General features: G+C 45.4%; 1 protein-coding gene across 1 annotated transcript in view; it reads left to right on the forward strand.

The window, feature by feature from the left end:
* Positions 1-21128, forward strand: part of USP43 (ubiquitin specific peptidase 43) — a 74718-nt gene that overhangs the window by 51999 nt on the left and 1591 nt on the right. The window contains exons 5-14 of the mRNA XM_082272715.1: positions 3814-3949; positions 4350-4488; positions 5415-5571; positions 5670-5781; positions 10408-10508; positions 11356-11433; positions 13925-14051; positions 15937-16270; positions 17954-18112; positions 19429-19593. Of these exons, the coding sequence (XP_082128841.1) occupies positions 3814-3949; positions 4350-4488; positions 5415-5571; positions 5670-5781; positions 10408-10508; positions 11356-11433; positions 13925-14051; positions 15937-16270; positions 17954-18112; positions 19429-19593 (1508 nt within the window). The remainder of the gene's footprint in view (positions 1-3813; positions 3950-4349; positions 4489-5414; positions 5572-5669; positions 5782-10407; positions 10509-11355; positions 11434-13924; positions 14052-15936; positions 16271-17953; positions 18113-19428; positions 19594-21128) is intronic.

Raw genomic sequence — 21128 nt, forward strand, 5'->3', positions numbered from 1 at the left:
TTAAGGCTGGGTTCACACATGCTGCGCCTCAGAGCAGGGGGTCCAGTGCGTCCCTAATTATGGAATCCAGTCCAAATTCACACCTGATTTGGAGCCAAAGATGCACAGGACCCTTTCCAAATGTGAACCGATTTCATTGAGGGCCAGTCACACTCTCCTGTCATGCGAATTGGATGCATCAAATTCACATAAGTGTGAACCTAGTCTAAATTAGGCTTTAATCTAGTAAAGGCATTAGAAAGTAAAGGGTTCACCCTCATTGCAGCACTTTTTTGCTATAATGGTTGTTCTGCTTATCTGCTATAATGGGTGGGTGAAAAGGCTTGCTGGTCATTTGGATCTGAGTGCAATGCCACCCTGTGCATGCATCTGTGACAAACCAGTTGGTTAACCAGTTCTTACCAGTTATATAATTGTCTTATTTAAAGAAAGGAGAGGCATTGCTTTCACCCCCATTGCAGTACCCCTTTAGTGCTTGGGTTGTTCTGCTCATCCGTTAGAATGGGCAATCAAAAGGGCCTGTTAGTCATTCAAAGCTGAGCATAATGCCACCATGCATCTGTGGCAAAGCTTCAAACTTAGGGTTCTATTGGGCTTCAAAATGATACACAAGGGACCCTTTTAAGTGCGAAATTGCAATGGTTAATATCTAGAAACCGCAAATATTAGTCTAATGAAAAACATTGCATGTTCCAAATCAGACATCATTAGGCAGAAGTGTAAACCCTGAGCTGGAAACTTCCACCGACAAGAGTGCGCGCCCAGAATCCGCCACGAGCGGGTGGGTGGCCTTAATTAATACAACAAAAAAAAAGAAAGAAAATTATACGGGAGGGAGAGAGAAAGAAAAAAGATCCAGTAATTATAGCTGGTGAGTGCTGATAATATCCTTGACGTTTATCTGACTCCCACTGCCAGTCCTGCCAAGCAGCACAGAGCCTGGAAGGGGTTAATCCCGGAGACCGCATAAGAAAAGCCTATGTGCTGCACCTCGGTGTTATTATGTTTCTCACAGTCATTAAGGCTCTGTAATTGCTGTTTATGAAATATGCATTACTGTTTACTATGCGGCGTGTACTACACATCGCTTCACAGAAACCGCGCTCACACAGGTACTTCTTTGTTATTTGGGCTTGTTGTGAAAATGAATGTGGACGTCTCAGCAATAAATTTCCCACATGTCACAATATACAACAATAGGATCCATTTTTGAAAAAAAAAAGCTCCCTTTTTTTTTTTCTTTATTAAAAAGCCATCCTTGAGTGACATTGCCTAGGCTGAGATGATGTTCTCACTCTGCTGCAGGCAGGAGAAAGCATTTGTGGTAAAGATGAGAGGCAGCAGCAAGGGCTGACATGTGTCAGACATTTGTGAACACAGCTGAGAACTTGCAGAAGAAGCATTGCCAATTGATATGCTTTTAATTTTAATAAAAAACCTTTTTTCTTTCATCTTTCTCCCCATCTCGGTTTTGCTGATCTCCTCTGGCCTCTTTAATCCACTTCATGTCTACATGCACTCCCTCAAGTGTCAGCTGCACATCATTGCTGTGGACTGGCTTCTTGATGGTGACAGTGGTGGACTATGCCTGAGCAATTTGTGCGGGAACTGCTGCTTGTAATCACTATCACAAAGTGACAATGCAGGAGGGACAGAGCGATGTCACCCTATAACAGAAAACTCCTGAATATGGCGGGGTCAGAAAATGCTTTTAATTGAATGAAAACTGCAAAATTAAAAGATGAAAAAATCTTAAAGCGGAGTTCCGGGCACAGATGTCATTTTTTAATAAACATACCCCCGGGACAGTCAGGGTTAGCACATTCCACAATGGCTAGCATCTGATCTGTCCCGGTTCGCACTTACCTGCAAGAAGAAATACTTACTTAGAAGTTTTCTTCCACAGCGTTTCCATCTCTCTTGTGGGCAGCTGAAGCCGGCGCGGTCCTCTTCTGTGTCTTCTTCCGCGTCTTCTTGTCCCAGAATGCGCCGCACCGGCCCCTCTCGTCACTTCCGGCGCGGCACCGCATTCCTCCACAGCTTCTGGGCATGCCCAGAAGCTGTTTAGCAGGGGAATGCGGCGTCGCCCGGAAATGACGAGCGGGGCCGGTGCCGTCGCATTGATTCCTGGGAGCTGTGACGTTCAGCTCCCAGGAATCATAGCGAGGCAGGAAGTGACGGGGTGAGCCGCGGCTCCGAGGGAGGAAGTACTCTGAGGTGAGTATCTTCGATCTTCAATTGCAAGGTAAGTAAACAAAAAAAAAATAAAATAACTATCCAATTCCTTTTCAGGTGAGGCATACCTAGCGGAGGGGCACAAAAAAAAAATATTGTTTTTGTGCCCGGAACTCCGCTTTAAATCATACTGTGATGGATTGCAGCAGGGACTGCTTGATGTCAGACATTTGTGAACACAGCCAAGGACTGCACCTTGGGCCTCTTCCCGACAACCCTGGGCTGTGTTTGTCGGAGTCTGCGGGCAGGGGGTTATCAGGATCTAGCAGCCCCCTTTAAGGGGGCAACCAGATCCCGCCCTCCCCATGTGAATGGGTATCAGGTACATAGTACCCCTACACAGTCACCAAAAAAGTGTACAAAAGTAATAACCACACGAGACAGTTTTTGACAAATCATTTATTAAAAAATAAAAAAATAGTGTCCCTCCGATATAGATCCAGCGTCAATCATGCCGCCCTCCGACCTAAAAGAAAATGAAAAAAAAAATAAAAACGCTCTCGCTTCCTGGGAGGCCTCCTGCTGTATGCCCGTTCCGTGCTTTCACATTTCTTATATAGGCAAGGGGCGGGGTCACCTGTTTGTCACCCGTGGCACCGCCCCCTTCTGACATCACGTGATCATGTGACATCAGAAGGATTTGTGTCCTGTTTTTTTTTACTATTGGACACTTTTTTTGGTGAATGGGTAGGGGTACTATGCACCCGATACCTATTCACATGGGGGGGTGGGATTTGGGAGCCCCCTTGTTAAAGGGGGCTTCCAGATTCCGATAAGTCCCTCGCCCACCTACCCCATCAACCACAGCCCAGGGTTGTCAGGAAGAGGCCCTTGTCCCCATCAACAAAGAGGCAAAGTGCTCTGTGGTGGGGTTTGGGCAGAGCCCCCCCCCCCTCTGCCCTAAAGCACACCCTCTCCCCTATGTTGAATGCATGTGGCCTGGTATGGTTCAGGAGGGGGGGGCGCTTGCTCATTCCCCCCCTTTCCTGACATGCCAGGCTGCATGCCCGGATAAGGATCTGGTATGGTTTTGGGGGGGGACTCCGTTTTTTTTCTTAATTTTTTTTTACTGGCACTTTTTTTTTTTTTTTATTCAGCTGTCAGCGGGGAAACCCATTGACAGGTGATGACTCATTAGTTGTTCAGGACGCCCCGGCCGGCTTCCTGGCCCCGCTCCTTAGCAACCAGCTTACACTATGAGCTGATTGGGCAAAGCTTTGCCCAATCAGGGCGCAGAATGCACTGTGCAGCGCTCAGTTTATTGCAGGGTGTTCATCAGGGCGAACATCCTGAAAATTTGGGTGTTCGGCGAACGGCCAAGCAGGCAAATGTTCGGCCCGAACTCATGCCCCAGCTGAACCATTCGCCCATCCCTATCCAGAAAGTAGATGGTGATTCTGCCTGATGCCTGAACAAAGGTGGCACCATTCTTCTGGAGAAAAAAAAAAGCAGATGAGGGCATTGTCAAGGGGAGTAGTGTGATCTCTAAATGTCTGGAAGGGTTACACTGACACATTACTGAGCATGCTCTGATCAGCCCTGATAAATATTTCCCATGATGCTTTGCTTTGTTCGCAGGGCTTTGAACGTCACTTTGGTATTCCAGTCTAGGCAACAGCACTTCCTGCGCATTGGGTTGGCCGTTCCGTTATTCGGCACCGTGGCAGCACTGCGGCAGATGGTGGCTGATTGGGGCAAGATAACCGCCGACCAGGTAATGTAGAGATACCTCCTCTGACAACCACATTGGGTGTGATTATATTTCTAGAATGGTTATTTCCCTATTGTAATAATGTAACATTGTCATGGGATCCCATTACCTTTGCTGTGCTATATTGTTGCACAGAATAAGAAGGTTGATAACCCCATCGTGTCATCATCCTATTGGTCCAGCCCTCTTATGTACCTCCCCCTCCCACCACTAAAGCAGCCACTCCCACTAAAAGCCTGATTTCAGCCTAGCTGAACTGAATTGTGATTTCGGGGCCTTATGTAAAGCATATTTATTTTTTTTAGATCTGTGCGAGTTCTTTTCCATTCTTATATAAAATGTAGAATTTTGAGATGTAAATTCATTTTATGCAGCTGTTTTATTTGGCTCTTTGTCCTATAAGGTCATTCTGGCTGAGGTGTACTCCAATGGATTCAAAAGATCCTTCTCGGACGATGAAGACATGAACACCATAGCAGAGGGTGACCCAGTCTATGCCTTCCAAGTTCCCCTTCCGTTACCCAAGGCTTCCAGGACCTCAGGTGGGTTTGCAATGCTGAAATGTGTAGCTTCTCAAGATGGCAACTTGGCCGGACTCATGAACATGGAGATTGAATACTTTTTCATGGTAACCTGTACTGAGAAAAATGCTAGGGCTGTCATTGATGAACTCCTGAAAATACTAGTTCCCCTTCCCCTACCTAAGGCTCCTGTTTCTAGTAGGACGTCAAGTGGGTTTACATTCGAAGGAATAGTGCCCCATGGTTGTTGTCAGTGGGAGGAAGAATGTCCCAACTTTGGTGTCAGTGGAAAGAATAGTGCACCATTGTTGGTGTCAGTGGATGGAATAGTTCCCCATTGTTGGTATTAGTGGAAGGAATAGTGCCCCATCTTTGGTATCAGTGGGGGGGGGGGGGTATAATGCCCCACCATTGGTGTCAGTGGGAGGAATAGTGCCCCATCATTGGTGTCATTGGGAGGATGAGTACCCCATCATTGATGTCAGTGGGAGGGATTATGCCCCACTGTGCCAGTGGATTGAATAGTGCCTCATCGTTGGTGTCAGTGGAAAGAATGGAACCTCATCGTTGGGGTCAGTGGGGAGAATAGTGCCTTGTATGAGTGGGAGGAGTCTTAAGGTCCGGATAAAGGTAAGTATAAGGCTGCAATCGGCCTGTGGGTTGCAGTTTGGAGACCATTAATCTAGCCCACTTGGATGATGACCCCCTCAAACTTTTGCTTTGGCGGCAACTGTAAATTTCTTCATTTTCCCATTACTTTCTGTCTCGGTGTCAGTAGTCACCATAACAAAAAGAGAGTGTGAATCTACCCAGCTGCAAAACAGAGAGCAATAAAAACTTAACAGAATGGCTTAACCTTTCCCACATCTGTCCAAAACTTAAATAAAAAAAAGGTTTTGCCTTTACATACATCCTTTGTGTGTTCTTAATTTCCTTTCCTCTTGCAGGTTACCCCCACAGCCTTCCCTCTTCTCCCCGCAACTTCAACTCAAACGCAACAAGGTTACCCGAAGGAGGATCTGTCTCCTCTGAGTTCCTGGCCTCCAGCTCCAAGCTTCTCATCCTCCTGTGCAACCTGGATGGCACGGGTCAACAGGCCCCTAGGTAACTCTGGCTTCAATAAAGCACCATTCCTTCCTAAACATTGTCCTCCATGATATTTACACTGGGACTCTTCACTAAACGTCTCTTTATTGTCACAGGTTTGGCCCTCCACTGGTCCTGAGGGAAGACAGGACAGTAAGTTGGGATCAGCTGCAGCAAGACATCCTGGCCAAGACCCATTACTTGATGAGGAGTGACGCACACTTGCCTGTAAGTAAAACTTCAAATGGTTAATAGAATCATTTTGTCGCGATTAGATCGATTCACTAAGAATGGACAAGAGTGACAGTCCTGAAGGTACATTGTCAATGGGTTGATGGAAGCTTTAAGGCCATCATCCCTGCACCTTCTGCACTATCATCCTCGGATCTTCTGCACTATCATCCTCGGATCTTCTGCACTATCATCCTCGGATCTTCTGCACTATCATCCTCGGATCTTCTGCACTATCATCCTCGGATCTTCTGCACTATCATCCTCGGATCTTCTGCACTATCATCCTCGGATCTTCTGCACTATCATCCTCGGATCTTCTGCACTATCATCCTCGGATCTTCTGCACTATCATCCTCGGATCTTCTGCACTATCATCCTCGGATCTTCTGCACTATCATCCTCGGATCTTCTGCACTATCATCCTCGGATCTTCTGCACTATCATCCTTGGATCTTCTGCACTATCATCCTTGGATCTTCTGCACTATCATCCTCGGATCTTCTTCACTATCATCCTTGGATCTTCTGCACTATCATCCTCGGATCTTCTGCACTATCATCCTCGGATCTTCTGCACTATCATCCTCGGATCTTCTGCACTATCATCCTGGGATCTTCTTCACTATCATCCTCGGATCTTCTGCACTATCATCCTGGGATCTTCTGCACTATCATCCTGGGATCTTCTGCACTATCATCCTCAGATCTTCTGCACTATCATCCTCGGATCTTCTGCACTATCTTCCTTCTGCATACTCCAAGTCAGTGGCTTGCTAAGGTATGACAAGGATGATTGTCTTGAACGTACAATGTCAAATGGTTAATGGAAGCTTTAAGGCCATCATCTTTGGACCTTCTGCATGCTTGCTTCAGATCAGTGACTCACTAGGAAAGAACAGGGACAGTCCTGACAGTAAAATGTCAAATGGTTAATGGAAACTTTAGGGTCATCATCCTTGGACCTTCTAATTACTCCACGTCAGTAACTCACTAAGAAAGGGAAAAGATGACCATCCTGAAAGTACAATGTTGAATCGTTGATGGACGTTTTAAGGCCATCATCCTTGGAACTTCTGAATGCAGCATGCTTGCTTCAGATCAATAACTCACTAGGAAAGGACAAGGATGACCATCCTGAAGATTCAATGTCTAAAGGTTAGGGTAAGCTTTAGGGCCATCATCCTTGGACTTTATGTTCGATCCAGGTCAGACTTTGTAAGAAAAGACAAGGATGGCTGTCCTGAAGGTACAGCTCAAATGGTTAATGGATTGAGGCCATCATACTCAGTCATTCTGCATGCTGCAGTTCAGTTGCTCATTCATGAAAGGACAAGGATGTCAAAAGGTTAACAGAAGGTTTAAGGTCATCATTTTTGTACCTTCTGCATGCTTCAGATTAGTGACTTGCTAAGGTTGCAATCACACCTGAGCTTTGCGTTTTTGAGCATTTTTTTACAGCATTTTTTAAGCATTTTTGAGCTCTCATTTTTCTTTATTAGCTAATAGAGAAAATTATCATCTTTTTCAATATGTGTTGCTATGTTTTTCAGCCTTTTATTCCTCTTCTATTTTTTTTATTATTATTATTATTGTTTTTTTTTTTGTTTTTTTTTTTTTGTTTTTTTGTAAGGGTTTAAGGGTTAGGAATTAAAAGTAAGGGTCAGGATTTAATTTATTTTATTATTTATTTATTTTGCTGGGTTAGGATTAGGGTTAGGGGTTAAGATTTGGGGTAAATATTAGGGTTAGAGTTTATTATTAGGGTTGGTATTAGAGGTAAATATTAGGCTTAGGGGTTAATATTATTATTTGGATTAGGGGTAAATAATAGGGTTAGGGGTTAATATTAGGATTATGTTTAGGGGTTAGGGGGTTAAGATCAGGGTTAGGGGTTATTATTAGGGCTAGGATTAGGGGTTATTATTGGGGTTAGGGGTTAAGATTTGGGGTAACTATTAGGGTTAGAGTTTACTATTAGGGTTAGGATTAGGGGTTATTATTAGGTTTAGGGGTTAGTATTAGGATTAGGGTTAGGGGTTAAGATTTGGGGTAAATATTAGGGTTAGGATTAAGGGTTATTATTAGGGTTAGGGGTAGTATTAGGGTTAGTTGTAATATTAAAGTTAGGGGTTAGGATTAGGGGTAAATATTAGGGGTTAATAATAGGGTTAGGATTAGGGGTTATTATTTGGGTTAGGGTTATTTTATTTATTTATTTTTAATATGTTTTTATTTTTTATTTATGATTATTACTATTTATATATGTAATTTCATTATTTATTAATTATAATTTTTTTATTTAACAATTGCAATTGAGCAGAAAAGCACGTGACAAAATGTGCTAAAACGCTAAAAAACTTGCAGATCAAGTGTTTCCATGCCTTTCTATGGAACAGAAAACCCTTCTTGTTCAGATGACTTTGTAGTGGAGACGTTCAAAAACAAGTCAAAAGTTGCACTTCCCATAAACTGACCTTTATTTTAATCCTCTGTTGGTGATTGGTAGAGCACTTTTTCACTGCTGCCAGATAATCCTCTGTTAGTGATTTGCTCCCTGTGCCATGACTCCTCCCACTGAGTTGCATTTTTTTGAAACCATAAAAGGTATCAGGGTAGGCATCCTCATGGTGACAGCAGTGGACCATGGATGCTTAATGCAGGGCCATCTTTAACACAGGGCCAAACGGGCAGCTGCCCCAGGCCCAGTGATGTGTGCTGAAACAAATGAAGACTTGTAGTCTCCATTTGAAGCCAGTGTTGATCCAGGGAATGTCCGATTTCCTTTCGGGTGATCAGGAGGGAATTTTGTGTATATGGGATTGTATGGTTGGGGCGGGTATAGGATTGTGTATATGGGATTGTATGGTTGGGGCGGGTATAGGATTGTGTATATGGGATTGTATGGTTGGGGCGGGTATAGGATTGTGTATATGGGATTGTATGGTTGGGGAGGGTATAGGAATGTGTATATGGGATTGTATGGTTGGGCGGGTATAGGATTGTGTATATGGGATTGTATGGTTGGGGTGGGTATAGGATTGTGTATATGGGATTGTATGGTTGGGGTGGGTATAGGATTGTGTATATGGGATTGTATGGTTGGGGCGGGTATAGGATTGTGTATATAGGATTGTATGGTTGGGGCGGGTATAGGATGGTGTATATGGGATTGTATGGTTGGGGCGGGTATAGGATTGTGTATATGGGATTGTATGGTTGGGGTGGGTATAGGATTGTGTATATGGGATTGTATGGTTGGGGTGGGTATAGGATTGTGTATATAGGATTGTATGGTTGGGGTGGGTATAGGATTGTGTATATGGGATTGTATGGTTGGGGAGGGTATAGGATTGTGTATATGGGATTGTATGGTTGGGGTGGGTATAGGATTGTGTATATGGGATTGTATGGTTGGGGAGGGTATAGGATTGTGTATATGGGATTGTATGGTTGGGGTGGGTATAGGATTGTGTATATGGGATTGTATGGTTGAGGTGGGTATAGGATTGTGTATATGGGATTGTATGGTTGGGGAGGGTATAGGATTGTGTATATGGGATTGTATGGTTGGGGTGGGTATAGGATTGTGTATAGGGGATTGTATGGTTGGGGTGGGTATAGGATTGTGTATAGGGGATTGTATGGTTGGGGTGGGTATAGGATTGTGTATATGGGATTGTATGGTTGGGGTGGGTATAGGATTGTGTATAGGGGATTGTATGGTTGGGGTGGGTATAGGATTGTGTATATAGGATTGTATGGTTGGGGAGGGTATAGGATTGTGTATATGGGATTGCATGGTTGGGGCGGGTATAGGATTGTGTATATGGGATTGTATGGTTGGGGCGGGTATAGGATTGTGTATATGGGATTGTATGGTTGGGGAGGGTATAGGATTGTGTATATGGGATTGTATGGTTGGGGTGGGTATAGGATTGTGTATATGGGAATGTATGGTTGGGGAGGGTATAGGATTGTGTATATGGGATTGTATGGTTGGGGTGGGTATAGGATTGTGTATAGGGGATCGTATGGTTGTTTTTTTTTATTGGTTGAACTAGATGTCTTTTTTCAACCAGACTAACTATGTAACTATATGACAGGGTGACAACGCAGGAGGGCAATGGGAAGACGGGGATGGAGCATTGTCACCCTATTACAGGAAGTGCCTTAACAAGGACCTCCATGGCGGGATCACCAGGAATTATTTTACTATAGGCTTCACATTGCAGATTAAAAAAACGTTAAGAATGTTAAAGCTTCTACGACATTTTAGTGATTGGGTTTGCGTCTCCTCTAAGTTTGACATAAATGGCTGCGGCTGTATCCAGCAGTGTATAAAACTTGATCCAAAAATAAAAATCTCGGTCATCGTGACCACCTGCATCGGCCGCCGCAGACGTTTCAATCCATTTTGCTGCGTTAGGCACTTGAAAGGCTGAGCCGCTCTCCTTTTATATCCTGAGCATGTTCCATGCGGCGGGAGAGCCGGGGTCAGCGTCACGCAGGGATCAGAGTGCCGCAGCTAGAAGAGGAACGCTGGAGGGGCAAAGAAAATTGTCTTATCGCTGATTGGTGTCATTTCACAGGAATTTTTTTTTGCTCTATTTTCTCTCCGCAGAGCGGCGGCGTCATCTTTCAGATTCGCGTGGGGAATCCGGACAGCAACTGCTACTTATCTGCCAAGGACGCCCGGCCGCTTCAGCACACCGCCATAGACAGGTCTGTGTATAGGGTGTCATTAACCCTTTCCTTTATCTTAGGGGGTGTGCCTACCTCAGCACAGGGATGGTGGGAACCCCTCATAATGGGCACAGCGGGGGTACAGACCCGGGAATTCAGCACAGGGATGATGGGAACCCCTCATAATGGGCACAGCGGGTGTACAGACCCGGGAACTCAGCACAGGGATGGTGGGAACCCCTCATAATGGGCACAGCAGGTGTACAGACCCGGGAACTCAGCACAGGGATGGTGGGAACCCCTCACAATGGGCACTGCAGGTGTACAGACCCGGAAACTCAACACAGGGATGGAGGGAACCCCTCATAATGAGCACAGCGGGTGTACAGACCCGGGAACTCAGCACAGGGGTGGTGGGAACCCCTCATAATGGGCACAGCGGGTGTACAGACCCGGGAACTCAGCACAGGGATGGTGGGAACCCCTCATAATGGGCACAGCAGGTGTACAGACCCAGGAACTCAGCACAGGGATGGTGGGAACCCCTCATAATGGGCACCGCACAGGGATGGTGGGAACCCCTCATAATGGGCACAGCACAGGGATGGTGGGAACCCCTCATAATGGGCACAGCAGGTGTACAGACCCGGGAACTCAGCACAGGAATGGTGGGAACCCCTCATAATGGGCAGAGCGGGTGTACAGACCCGGGAACTCAGCACAGGGATGGTGGGAACCCCTCATAATGGGCAGAGCGGGTGTACAGACCTGGGAACTCAGCACAGGGATGGTGGGAACCCCTCATAATGGGCACATCGGGTGTACAGACCTGGGAACTCGGCACAAGGATGGTGGGAACCCTCATAATGGTTGCTTTCCTTTGCAGGGCTCTGCAGCTCTGTGGAAGTGGGGGGCCACCTCATGTCAAGCTTGCTGTGGAATGGGACTCCAAAACCAAAGAGAGGTAAGTCCGGCTTTTCACTTCTACAACTCCAGCCAGAACTTTTATTTTTTTAGGTGTGGGTACGGTGAGAGGAGGGCAAGGAGCTTTGTCAATTTTTTATTGCTGTCCATGGCTCTGTTTGGGAGATTCCCCCCCCCCCCCGCCTCCCCGTTTTTGTCTGTTCGAGAAAAAAGGAAATGATGGAAATTTCCTCTGCATCCTGTCTGTGTGGATGGGGTCACACAGAACAGGAAGTGCAGGGAAAACTCCAACTTCATTGTTTATTGGAGAGTATCAGGCAGAGCAGGAGATAAAGGGAAATCTCCACACTTCCTGTCTAATTGGCGCGTATCAGACAGACCTGAAAGTGAGGGACCAATGTCCTCAACAAGGACATGGACAGCAAAAAATATACATTTCTTAGAACCTCTACCGCATTAGGATTTTATTGCTCCTGTATAAAGTCCTATGACAGCCCTGGACAAAGGGTCTAGTATAGGGTGACCAGACGTTCCCGGTTTCCGGGGACAGTCCCCCAACTGAGGACAGTCCCCGGACCAAGTCAATGAAGCAGCTGACAGCAGAGCTTCTCCTCCTCTCCCCACTGCGGCTGTCAGCTGCTTCATTGAAAGCCACACAGGGAGATCAGTGCTTGTAGCTCCCACACCGCCGCACAGATCATCCCCAAATGTCCCAAATCTCTGGGCCCGGTGCCCTCCTCTGGCTCCCCTTGCCCTCCTCTGGCTCCCCTTGCCCTCCTCTGGCTCCCCTTGCTCTCCTCTGGCTCCCCTTGCTCTCCTCTGGCTCCCCTTGCCCTCCTCTGGCTCCCCTTGCCCTCCTCTGGCTCCCCTTGCTCTCCTCTGGCTCCCCTTGCCCTCCTCTGGCTCCCCTTGCCCTCCTCTGGCTCCCCTTGCCCTCCTCTGGCTCCCCTTGCCCTCTTCTGGCTCCCCTTGCCCTCTTCTGGCTCCCCTTGTCCTCCGGTCCCCCCTCTGTGCTCTTCCGCTCCCCCCCTCCTCCTGGATCTGTCAGGATGGAGAGCGGAAGAAGGAGCTGGTAAATACAGTATCTCACAAAAGTAAGTACACCCCTCACATTTTGGTAAATATTTTATTCTATCTTTTCATCTGACAACACTGAAGAAATGTCAGTGGCTCAAAGATCTCCCCTTTTCTTAAGGGCTATACAACAGATATGAAGATGGTTGTAAATATATGAATTCCAATATTGGCTTCATACTGAGTATATCAGCTCATTTTATAAATATGAAAATTCATCATAAACACATTAATATGTTTAAATATAACCGATAATATAAAAAAATAAAAAATTAAAGTATAAATTGCAAAATGGAAAGGAATCTCCATAAATGAATACAATATTCTTAGACAGTCTGATGCTCTCTGCAAACTTCCTACATGTGTACCATAAAATCGGGGTCCCCTCCCTAAAGCTGAAGTGAAATGTATGCATGTAATACCTTCCTTTGCCCCCCCCCATATTTTTTTGTGTGTATACTATATTTCTAAAGTGTCTTGGCACTGTGGACACTAACATATACATATGTGTCTCCTCCTATATCAGACTAGTATAAAAAAATTGAGTAGGAAAATGGATTTTAATGGCACAACACAACCTTACACAAGGCTACAATAAATTTAAAAATATGCATTTTATTACAATAATGAAAAATAAATAAATAAACAGTTACAATACAAATACAACACACTAGTATTCAGGATGGACCGGTGTCTTAAGTATTGGATGCAATTGCCAAAAACTATTATAAACTTGGGTCCCTTAGCCAGGGACTACTTATATACCAATAGAGATAGGCACCCAACACAATGGCCACATGTTCAATATTGAGGTATAATCAGCCCGACATGTTTCACGCCCCTTCTGCGCTTCTTCAGGAGCTCAATACCATACAAATACTTTCTACTTAAAAAAAAATACAGTAAGTTATGTAGAAAGTATTTATATGGTATTAAGCTCCTGAAGAAGTGCAGAAGTGGCGCGAACCATGTCAAGCTCACTATACCTCAATATCGGACATGCGGCCATTGTGTTGGGCGCCCATCTCTATTGGTATACAAGTAGTCCCTGGCTAAGGGACCCAGGTTTATAATATTTTTGGGCGATTGCATCCAATACATAGGACACCGGTCCATACTGAATACTAGTGTGTTGTATTTGTATTGTAACTGTTTATTTTTATTAAAAAGTATTGTAATAAAATGCATTTTTTTGGTTTATAGCGCAAAAAATAAAAAACACAAAGATAATCAAATACCACCAAATGAAAGCTCTATTTGTGGGGAAAAAAAGGACATAAACTCCATTGGGGTACAGCGTCACATGACCGTGCAATTGTCAGATAAAATAACGCAGTGCCGTATAGCAGAAAATGGCCTGGTCCTGAAGGGGGGTAAATCTTCCAGAGGTCAGGTGGTTAAATAAAAAAAATAAAGTGTTGGCTGGAGCTGAGCTTCAACATATACGTTTCTTCCAGACTTTTCGGGAACATCCAGGAGGAGGTGGTGCAGGGTGACGAGTCGGTGAGGACACAGCAGTTGGATCACCAGCAGCAGACCTGCACGTTGGATGAGTGCTTTCAGCTCTATACGAAGGAGGAGCAGGTGAGTGCCGCCATCTTATTTTAAGTGAAAAATATCTCATTGTTGCTAAAATCTGCTCCGGCACTTTTCTTAAAAGAGAAGAGCGTGAATTGAAAATAATAAACCTAACATACAGTACTTACCTACTTGCTGCAGCTCTAATGGGACCGAGCGATTGCATGACCGATGATTGCTCAGTTCTCGGTCTTCACTGCTCTAACCCTTCAGTGCTCACTGGTAGGAAAAGGGTGGGATCGACTGGCTGAGAGGTGGAGCCTGCTTCCGGTAAGGCATCTGGGTGGATCCCAACAATATGGTCAGGATCCTTGCAGAGCCTGGAACAGCTCTGTGACGTCAGCCAACGGCGGCTTTAGTCCATTGTTGGCTGAATCTGGGTCGCAGGAGTGCAGAACCAAGTGCCCCCCTGTGACCCATAGGCTTTGGCCATTCCAACCCATCTTCTGATAGAACACAGAATTAGGAGTTGGGCTGCACATGCTCAGTTTGGTGTGTATTGCTGGAGAGTTTTTCTTTTTTCTTGGGAGGGTGCATGTGATCAGCACAGGGCCAATCAGCACTGTCCAGACAGAGGGTCAGGAGTCCTGCGTCCTGATAGGACAGCAAATGCAGTATGAAAACTCCTACAAGCTTTACTAGGAACTGATAGAAGTCACAAGACTGCTATATACTGCTGATGAGAAAAGTCATTAAGCTGTTTATATTTACTAAAATAATTGCATTTCCACGGTCTGTGTATTGTGGGAGATCAGTTATAGTGAATGCAGAGTCCTGGGGAGATCAGATATAGTGAATGCAGAGTCCTGGGGGGGATCAGATATAGTGATTGCAGAGTCCTGGGGAGATCAGATATAGTGAATGCAGAGTCCTGGGGGGATCAGATATAGTGAATGCAGAGTCCAGGGGAGATCAGATCTAGTGAATGCAGAGTCCTGGGGGGGGGGGGGATCAGATATAGTGAATGCAGAGTCCTGGGGGGGATCAGATATAGTGAATTCAGAGTCCTGGGGAGATCGGATATAGTGAATGCAGAGTCCTGGGGGGATCGGATATAGTGAATGCAGAGTCCTGGGGAGATCGGATATAGTGAATGCAGAGTCCTGGGGGGATCGGATATAGTGAATGCAGAGTCCTGGGGGGATCAGATATAGTGAATGCAGAGTCCTGGGGGGATCAGATATAGTGAATGCAGAGTCCTGGGGAGATCAGATATAGTGAATGCAGAGTCCTGGGGGGATCAGATATAGTGAATGCAGAGTCCTGGGGGGATCAGATATAGTGAATGCAGAGTCCTGGGGGATCAGATATAGTGAATGCAGAGTCCTGGGGGGATCAGATATAGTGAATGCAGAGTCCTGGGGAGATCAGATATAGTGAATGCAGAGTCCTGGGGAGATCAGATATAGTGAATGCAGAGTCCTGGGGGGATCAGATATAGTGAATGAAGATTCCGGGTTTAGTAACACTTTAAAGAACCTCGTTCTCTTTCACTTATCTGTTCTTGCGTAGAGAGAGATTTCCTAGAAATTTTTCGGTATTTGGAAATTTCCGATGTATCCAAATTTCCAAATTATAATAGTAACGAATTTAAACGAATCTGAAATAACAAAACATAATTTCAGACAAAATTTGAATCAGAATAGTTTTTAAATCAAACTTCGATTTGAATTTCTGAAGAGCATAAAATAGACTAGAAAATAATGGAAAAAAAATAGAATAGAAATAAGTAGAGTAAAACTGAACAAAATAGAATAGAGAATAAAAGAACTCTAATTTTTCCACCGCTCTTACAGGAAAGAATCCTTTCCTTTTACCGTCTTTTCTCATTTCTATTAGCCATATTAAATTTTTATTGGGTTTGACTTTTTATTTTTCCTTTCTGATGTAGTTGGCCCCTGATGATGCCTGGAGGTGCCCTCACTGCAAAGTGTTACAGCAAGGAACGGTCAAGCTAAGTCTATGGACCCTTCCAGACATCCTTATTATCCACCTAAAGAGGTTCCGGCAGGTGGGTGGACGCAGGAATAAACTGTCTACTTTGGTCAGGTTCCCTCTCTCTGGGATGGACATGGCGCCCCATGTGGTCAAGCGGGTCCAGGGAAGTAGAGGTCCCGCAGGACCGTGGTCTTCCTGGAAGATTGATGGGAGTCCGGTGGATGTCTTGTATGACCTGTACGCCGTGTGTAATCACCATGGAAGCTTACAGGGTGGACACTACACAGGTGAGGAAATGTTCGGTGCATTCTAAATCTACATCATATAATTACCCCCAATATCCCTTCCCCCTCCAAGTAAATACTTCTTCATTACAGATGAGGGAAAATTAGAGCTTCTTTTCCCTGAAATTTTGGCAAAAATCAGGAGATTTTATAGAAGTTCCACCAATTTTGTGAAATACATTAGCGTAAATGAAGAAGGGTGATTGTTTCAGTGGGGCGTTAAATGCCTCCTGAGGGTTACAGAAGCTCTGTTCATTTATCCTGGATCCATTATTGTCCCAAAAACGACCCCTCAGTAGTCTTGTATAGCCTTCAAGATACTTGGTGTTTTGTGATAGAGTAGGGGGGGTGGTTAAACTATGGAGGTGGGGTGACTATGGTACGAAGGAGGGAAGATGCCCATGCTTTGGAGGAGGGAAGATGACTACGCAAAGACCATGCTATGGAGGAGGGGAAGATGACCATGCTATGGAGGAGGGGAAGATGACCATGCTATGGAGGAGGGGAAGATGACCATGCTATGGAGGAGGGGAAGATGACCATGCTATGGAGGAGGGAAAGATGACCATGCTATGGAGGAGGGAAAGATGACCATGCTATGGAGGAGGGGAAGATGACCATGCTATGGAGGAGGGGAAGATGACCATGCTATGGAGGAGGGAAAGATGACCATGCTATGGAGGAGGGAAAGATGACCATGCTATGGAGGAGGGGAAGATGACCATGCTATGGAGGAGGGGAAGATGACCATGCTATGGAGGAGGGAAAGATGACCATGCTATGGAGGAGGGGAAGATGACCATGCTATGGAGGAGGCAAGGTGACCATGCTATGGAGGAGGGGAAGATGACCATGCTATGGAGGAGGGGAAGATGACCATGCTATGGAGGAGGGAAAGATGACCATGCTATGGAGGAGGGAAAGATGACCATGCTATGGAGGAGGGAGAGATGACCATGCTATGGAGGAGGGAAAGATGACCATGCTATGGAGGAGGGAGAGATGACCATGCTATGGAGGAGGGTAAGATGACCATGCTATGGAGGAGGGAAAGATGACCATGCTATGGAGGAGGGAGAGATGACAATGCTATGGAGGAGGGAAGATAACCGTGCTGTAACGGAGGGAAATAGACCGTGCTGTGAAGGAGGGAAGAAGACCGTGCTGTGGAGGAGGGAAGATGACCATGCTGTGGCGGAGGGAAGATGACCATGCTGTGGCGGAGGGAAGATGACCATGCTGTGGCGGAGGGAAGATGACCATGCTGTGGCGGAGGGAAGATGACCATGCTGTGGCGGAGGGAAGATGACCATGCACTCAGGAGCTACATTCCCTTTGACAGTTAATGACCCCTGATATGCACAAGCCTTATTTTGCATATCAGATAAAACACCAGGGCAAAAAGTTAAGGGAAACCCTACATTTTTACAGCTATCTCTGGAGCAGTTAGTGAGCGACAACTGTTATTTCTCCTCATTTTGGAGAAATTTCCACTCACTTCCAGATATGTCTCCAGGAAGTAAAGGGAAATCTCCCCATTTGGACTGGAGTTTTATCCAGGACCTACACTAAAGTCAGAACTACTTTTTTTTATTTTCGCTTCTGGTAGAAACCTTAATAAAAATTAAGGAAAACAAGAACGAAATTCCTCCAATAATTTACCAATATTCCTTTTTGTGCTCACAGCCTACTGCAGGAACTCGATGGATGCTCGTTGGTACAGTTATGATGACAGTAACGTGGAATTGGTCCAGGAGGATGAGGTCTGCACCCGGGGGGCTTATCTGCTGTTTTACCAAAAGAGGAATGCCATCCCTGCCTGGTCTGCCAGCAGCTCCGTAAGAGGTACCATAACTCTTTGTAAAATGGCAATTTGGGTGGTTGACTATTATCCTGAATAGGACTAACCTTAACAGCGAAGATAGTCTTCCACATGGGTGGGTGGAGATGCATATATGAGGTTTGGTGTGTATTTCTACAAGGTGGCAACATGCAGAGAGGACTTTATTAACACAAAGCTGCTTGTTGGTATTGTCTATGGCAGTGGTCTCCAAATTGCTGCCCAGGGGCTGGAAGTGGCCCTTTGCTTGCCTTTATCTGGCCCTTGGGGCACTATTCCTCCTTCTGACTTCAATAATGGGGCAAAATTCCTTCCATTGACACCGACGATGGGGCACTATTCCTCCAACTGACCCCAACAATAGGGTGCTATTCCTTCCACTGACACTAACAATGGGGCACTAGTCCTCCCACTGACACTAACGATGGGGCACTATTCCTCCAACTGACCCCAACAATAGGGTGTTATTCCTTCCACTGACACTAACAATGGAGTACTATTCCTTCCACTGACACCAATGATGGGGCACTATTCCTTCCACTGACACCAATGATGGGGCACTATTCTGCCCACTGACATCAACAATGGGGCACTATTCCTCACACTGACATAAATGACAGGGCACTATTCCTCCCACTGACTGACACCAACGATGAGGCACTATTCTTCCCACTGATACTAATGATGGGGCACTATTCCTCCCACTGACACCAATGATGGGACACTATTCCTTCCACCGACACCAATGATTGGGCCCTGTTCCTCCCTCTGACACCAATGATGGGGCACTATTCCTTCCACTGACACCAATGATGGGACACTATTCCTTCCACTGACACCAATGATGGGACACTATTCCTCCCACTGATACCAATGATGGGACACTATTCCTTCCACCGACACCAATGATTGGGCCCTGTTCCTCCCTCTGACACCAATGATGGGACACTATTCCTTCCACCGACACCAATGATTGGGCCCTGTTCCTCCCACTGACACCAATGATGGGGGACTATTCCTCCCCCTAATACCAAAGATAGGGAATCGTTTATGTCCAATGACGCCAGGACATTTTCTATTTCCACTGGCCAATGTTTGGGCCTCCTAAAATCTGAAGAACAGTAAACTGGCCCTTTGGTTTGAAAGTTTGGAGACCCCTAATCTATGGCAACCAGTCAGCATTTCTTTCCTTTCTCACCCTATTGTGGAATAATACACTTTCAGATACCATGAAGCTTATCATGTTGGAAAATTGGGAGATTTTTTTTTTTTTCGGTTCTATTTTCAGCAACGTTGTTAGGACCTTGCACTGTAATTCCAGGTTCCACAAGTTCCTCCATGTCGGATCACTGGGTCCTTCGGCTGAATGGAAGCAAGAGAGAGAGCCTGGCATCTCATGCTACTACCAACTGCGCACCACTTCCACAAATTCCAGACTCTGCGGTCTTCCTGGATGAAGAGGAGGAGAACGAGAACAAGGACCAAGGTAAAGATCTGGCCTTCAGATATGTGGAATAGCTGGTGAAATTCAAGTTCCCAACACTTTGTAAAAAATACTATGTGGCAAAAGTGTGTGACTCCCCCCCCCTCCCCCCTCCCTCCTCCTCCTTCCCAAATTATTGCATTTTGGTGCACAAAGCCAGGTCCATAAAGATAGTTTAGTGTGGAACTACTTAAGTGGCCTGCACAGTGCTCTGGTCTCAACCCTACTGAACGTCCTAAGATGAATGTGAGCCTGGTCTTCTCTTTCAAATGCTTTTCTGGCTTAAACGCTTGCTACATATACTGCGATGGGGCGACTCCTACAGGTACAGCGGCATACCCGTACATCGCTGCCTGTTTCTGGGTTTCGGGAGCCCACCTACGCCCCGGTGATTTGACACAGTGGGAGTTTGTCAGCAGATCCCGGCCAATGATTCACGGGTGGCACCTGCTGATAGGCTATGTCCAATCACAGCCCAGAGCTCTGTGTTGACAATCAACACAGGGCTCTGTACAGAGGGAATGATCACTTTGTATCTTTTCCCTGCAAAGCAGGGGAAAAAAAAGGAATCAATCTGTAGTAAAAAGCAGCATGCCTTACACATTGTTAGGCACGCAATTAACCCTTTGATTGCCGCTAAATATTACCCCTTCCCAGCCAGTGTGATTAGTACAGTGACAGTGTATATTATTAGCACTGATCACTGTATTGATGTCACTGGTGATGTCAGTGTCAGTTAGTTCCTTTCAGTGTCAGTGTCAGATTGCCCACCACACTCCCATTATAAAAAATCTAATAAATAAAATAGGGGCTGCTCTAATCAGTTCTAAAGAAAAGTGTCCATATCCAAGGAGAGAACATAGGAGCAATCTTCTATTAGTGTTGTGGAGACCACCACCAACACCCAATCACACAGCCTCTAAACAATTACCACAGACCCTCACTACAAACGTCTATGAAAGCGGTAGATCATATATATGGCGCAAGTGGCAATAGAATTTTCTCAGCGTTCCCCCCTCAGTACTCCTCTCCATTGGTCTCCATAATCAAAATATATCATGCGGAGATAAGCAGGACGCATCTCATAGTGTAAACGTCACAAGACCACTTTATTATAAGCAAGAATCACATAGACTAAGGTTAAAAACTTTCGGCATGTCCAACATACCTAGTGTGTCCACAGTATATCCACATGCAGTTGTTTCAAACCGACGAGATGGCTACCACGTCCCAGTCTGTAAGAGTGTTGTGCGTCATTGGCTCCCTCCTACGCGTTTCGTCACAATATGACGTCACTTTCATTATAAGTCACTGTTCACCGACATTACCAGTATAAAAAAATAAATAAAATTCCAGTATATATCCCATACTTTGTAGACGCGATAACTTTCACGCAAACCAATCAATATACGCGTATATATATATATATATATATATATATATATATATTATATATTTTAATTTTTACAAAATTTTTCATCTTTTTCCATTTATATAATAGAAAAACCCAGTGGTGATCAAATACCACCAAAAGAAAT

Source organism: Pelophylax lessonae (assembly GCF_965119305.1).
Source record: "Pelophylax lessonae genome assembly, chromosome: 11".
Taxonomy (NCBI): Eukaryota; Metazoa; Chordata; class Amphibia; order Anura; family Ranidae; genus Pelophylax; species Pelophylax lessonae.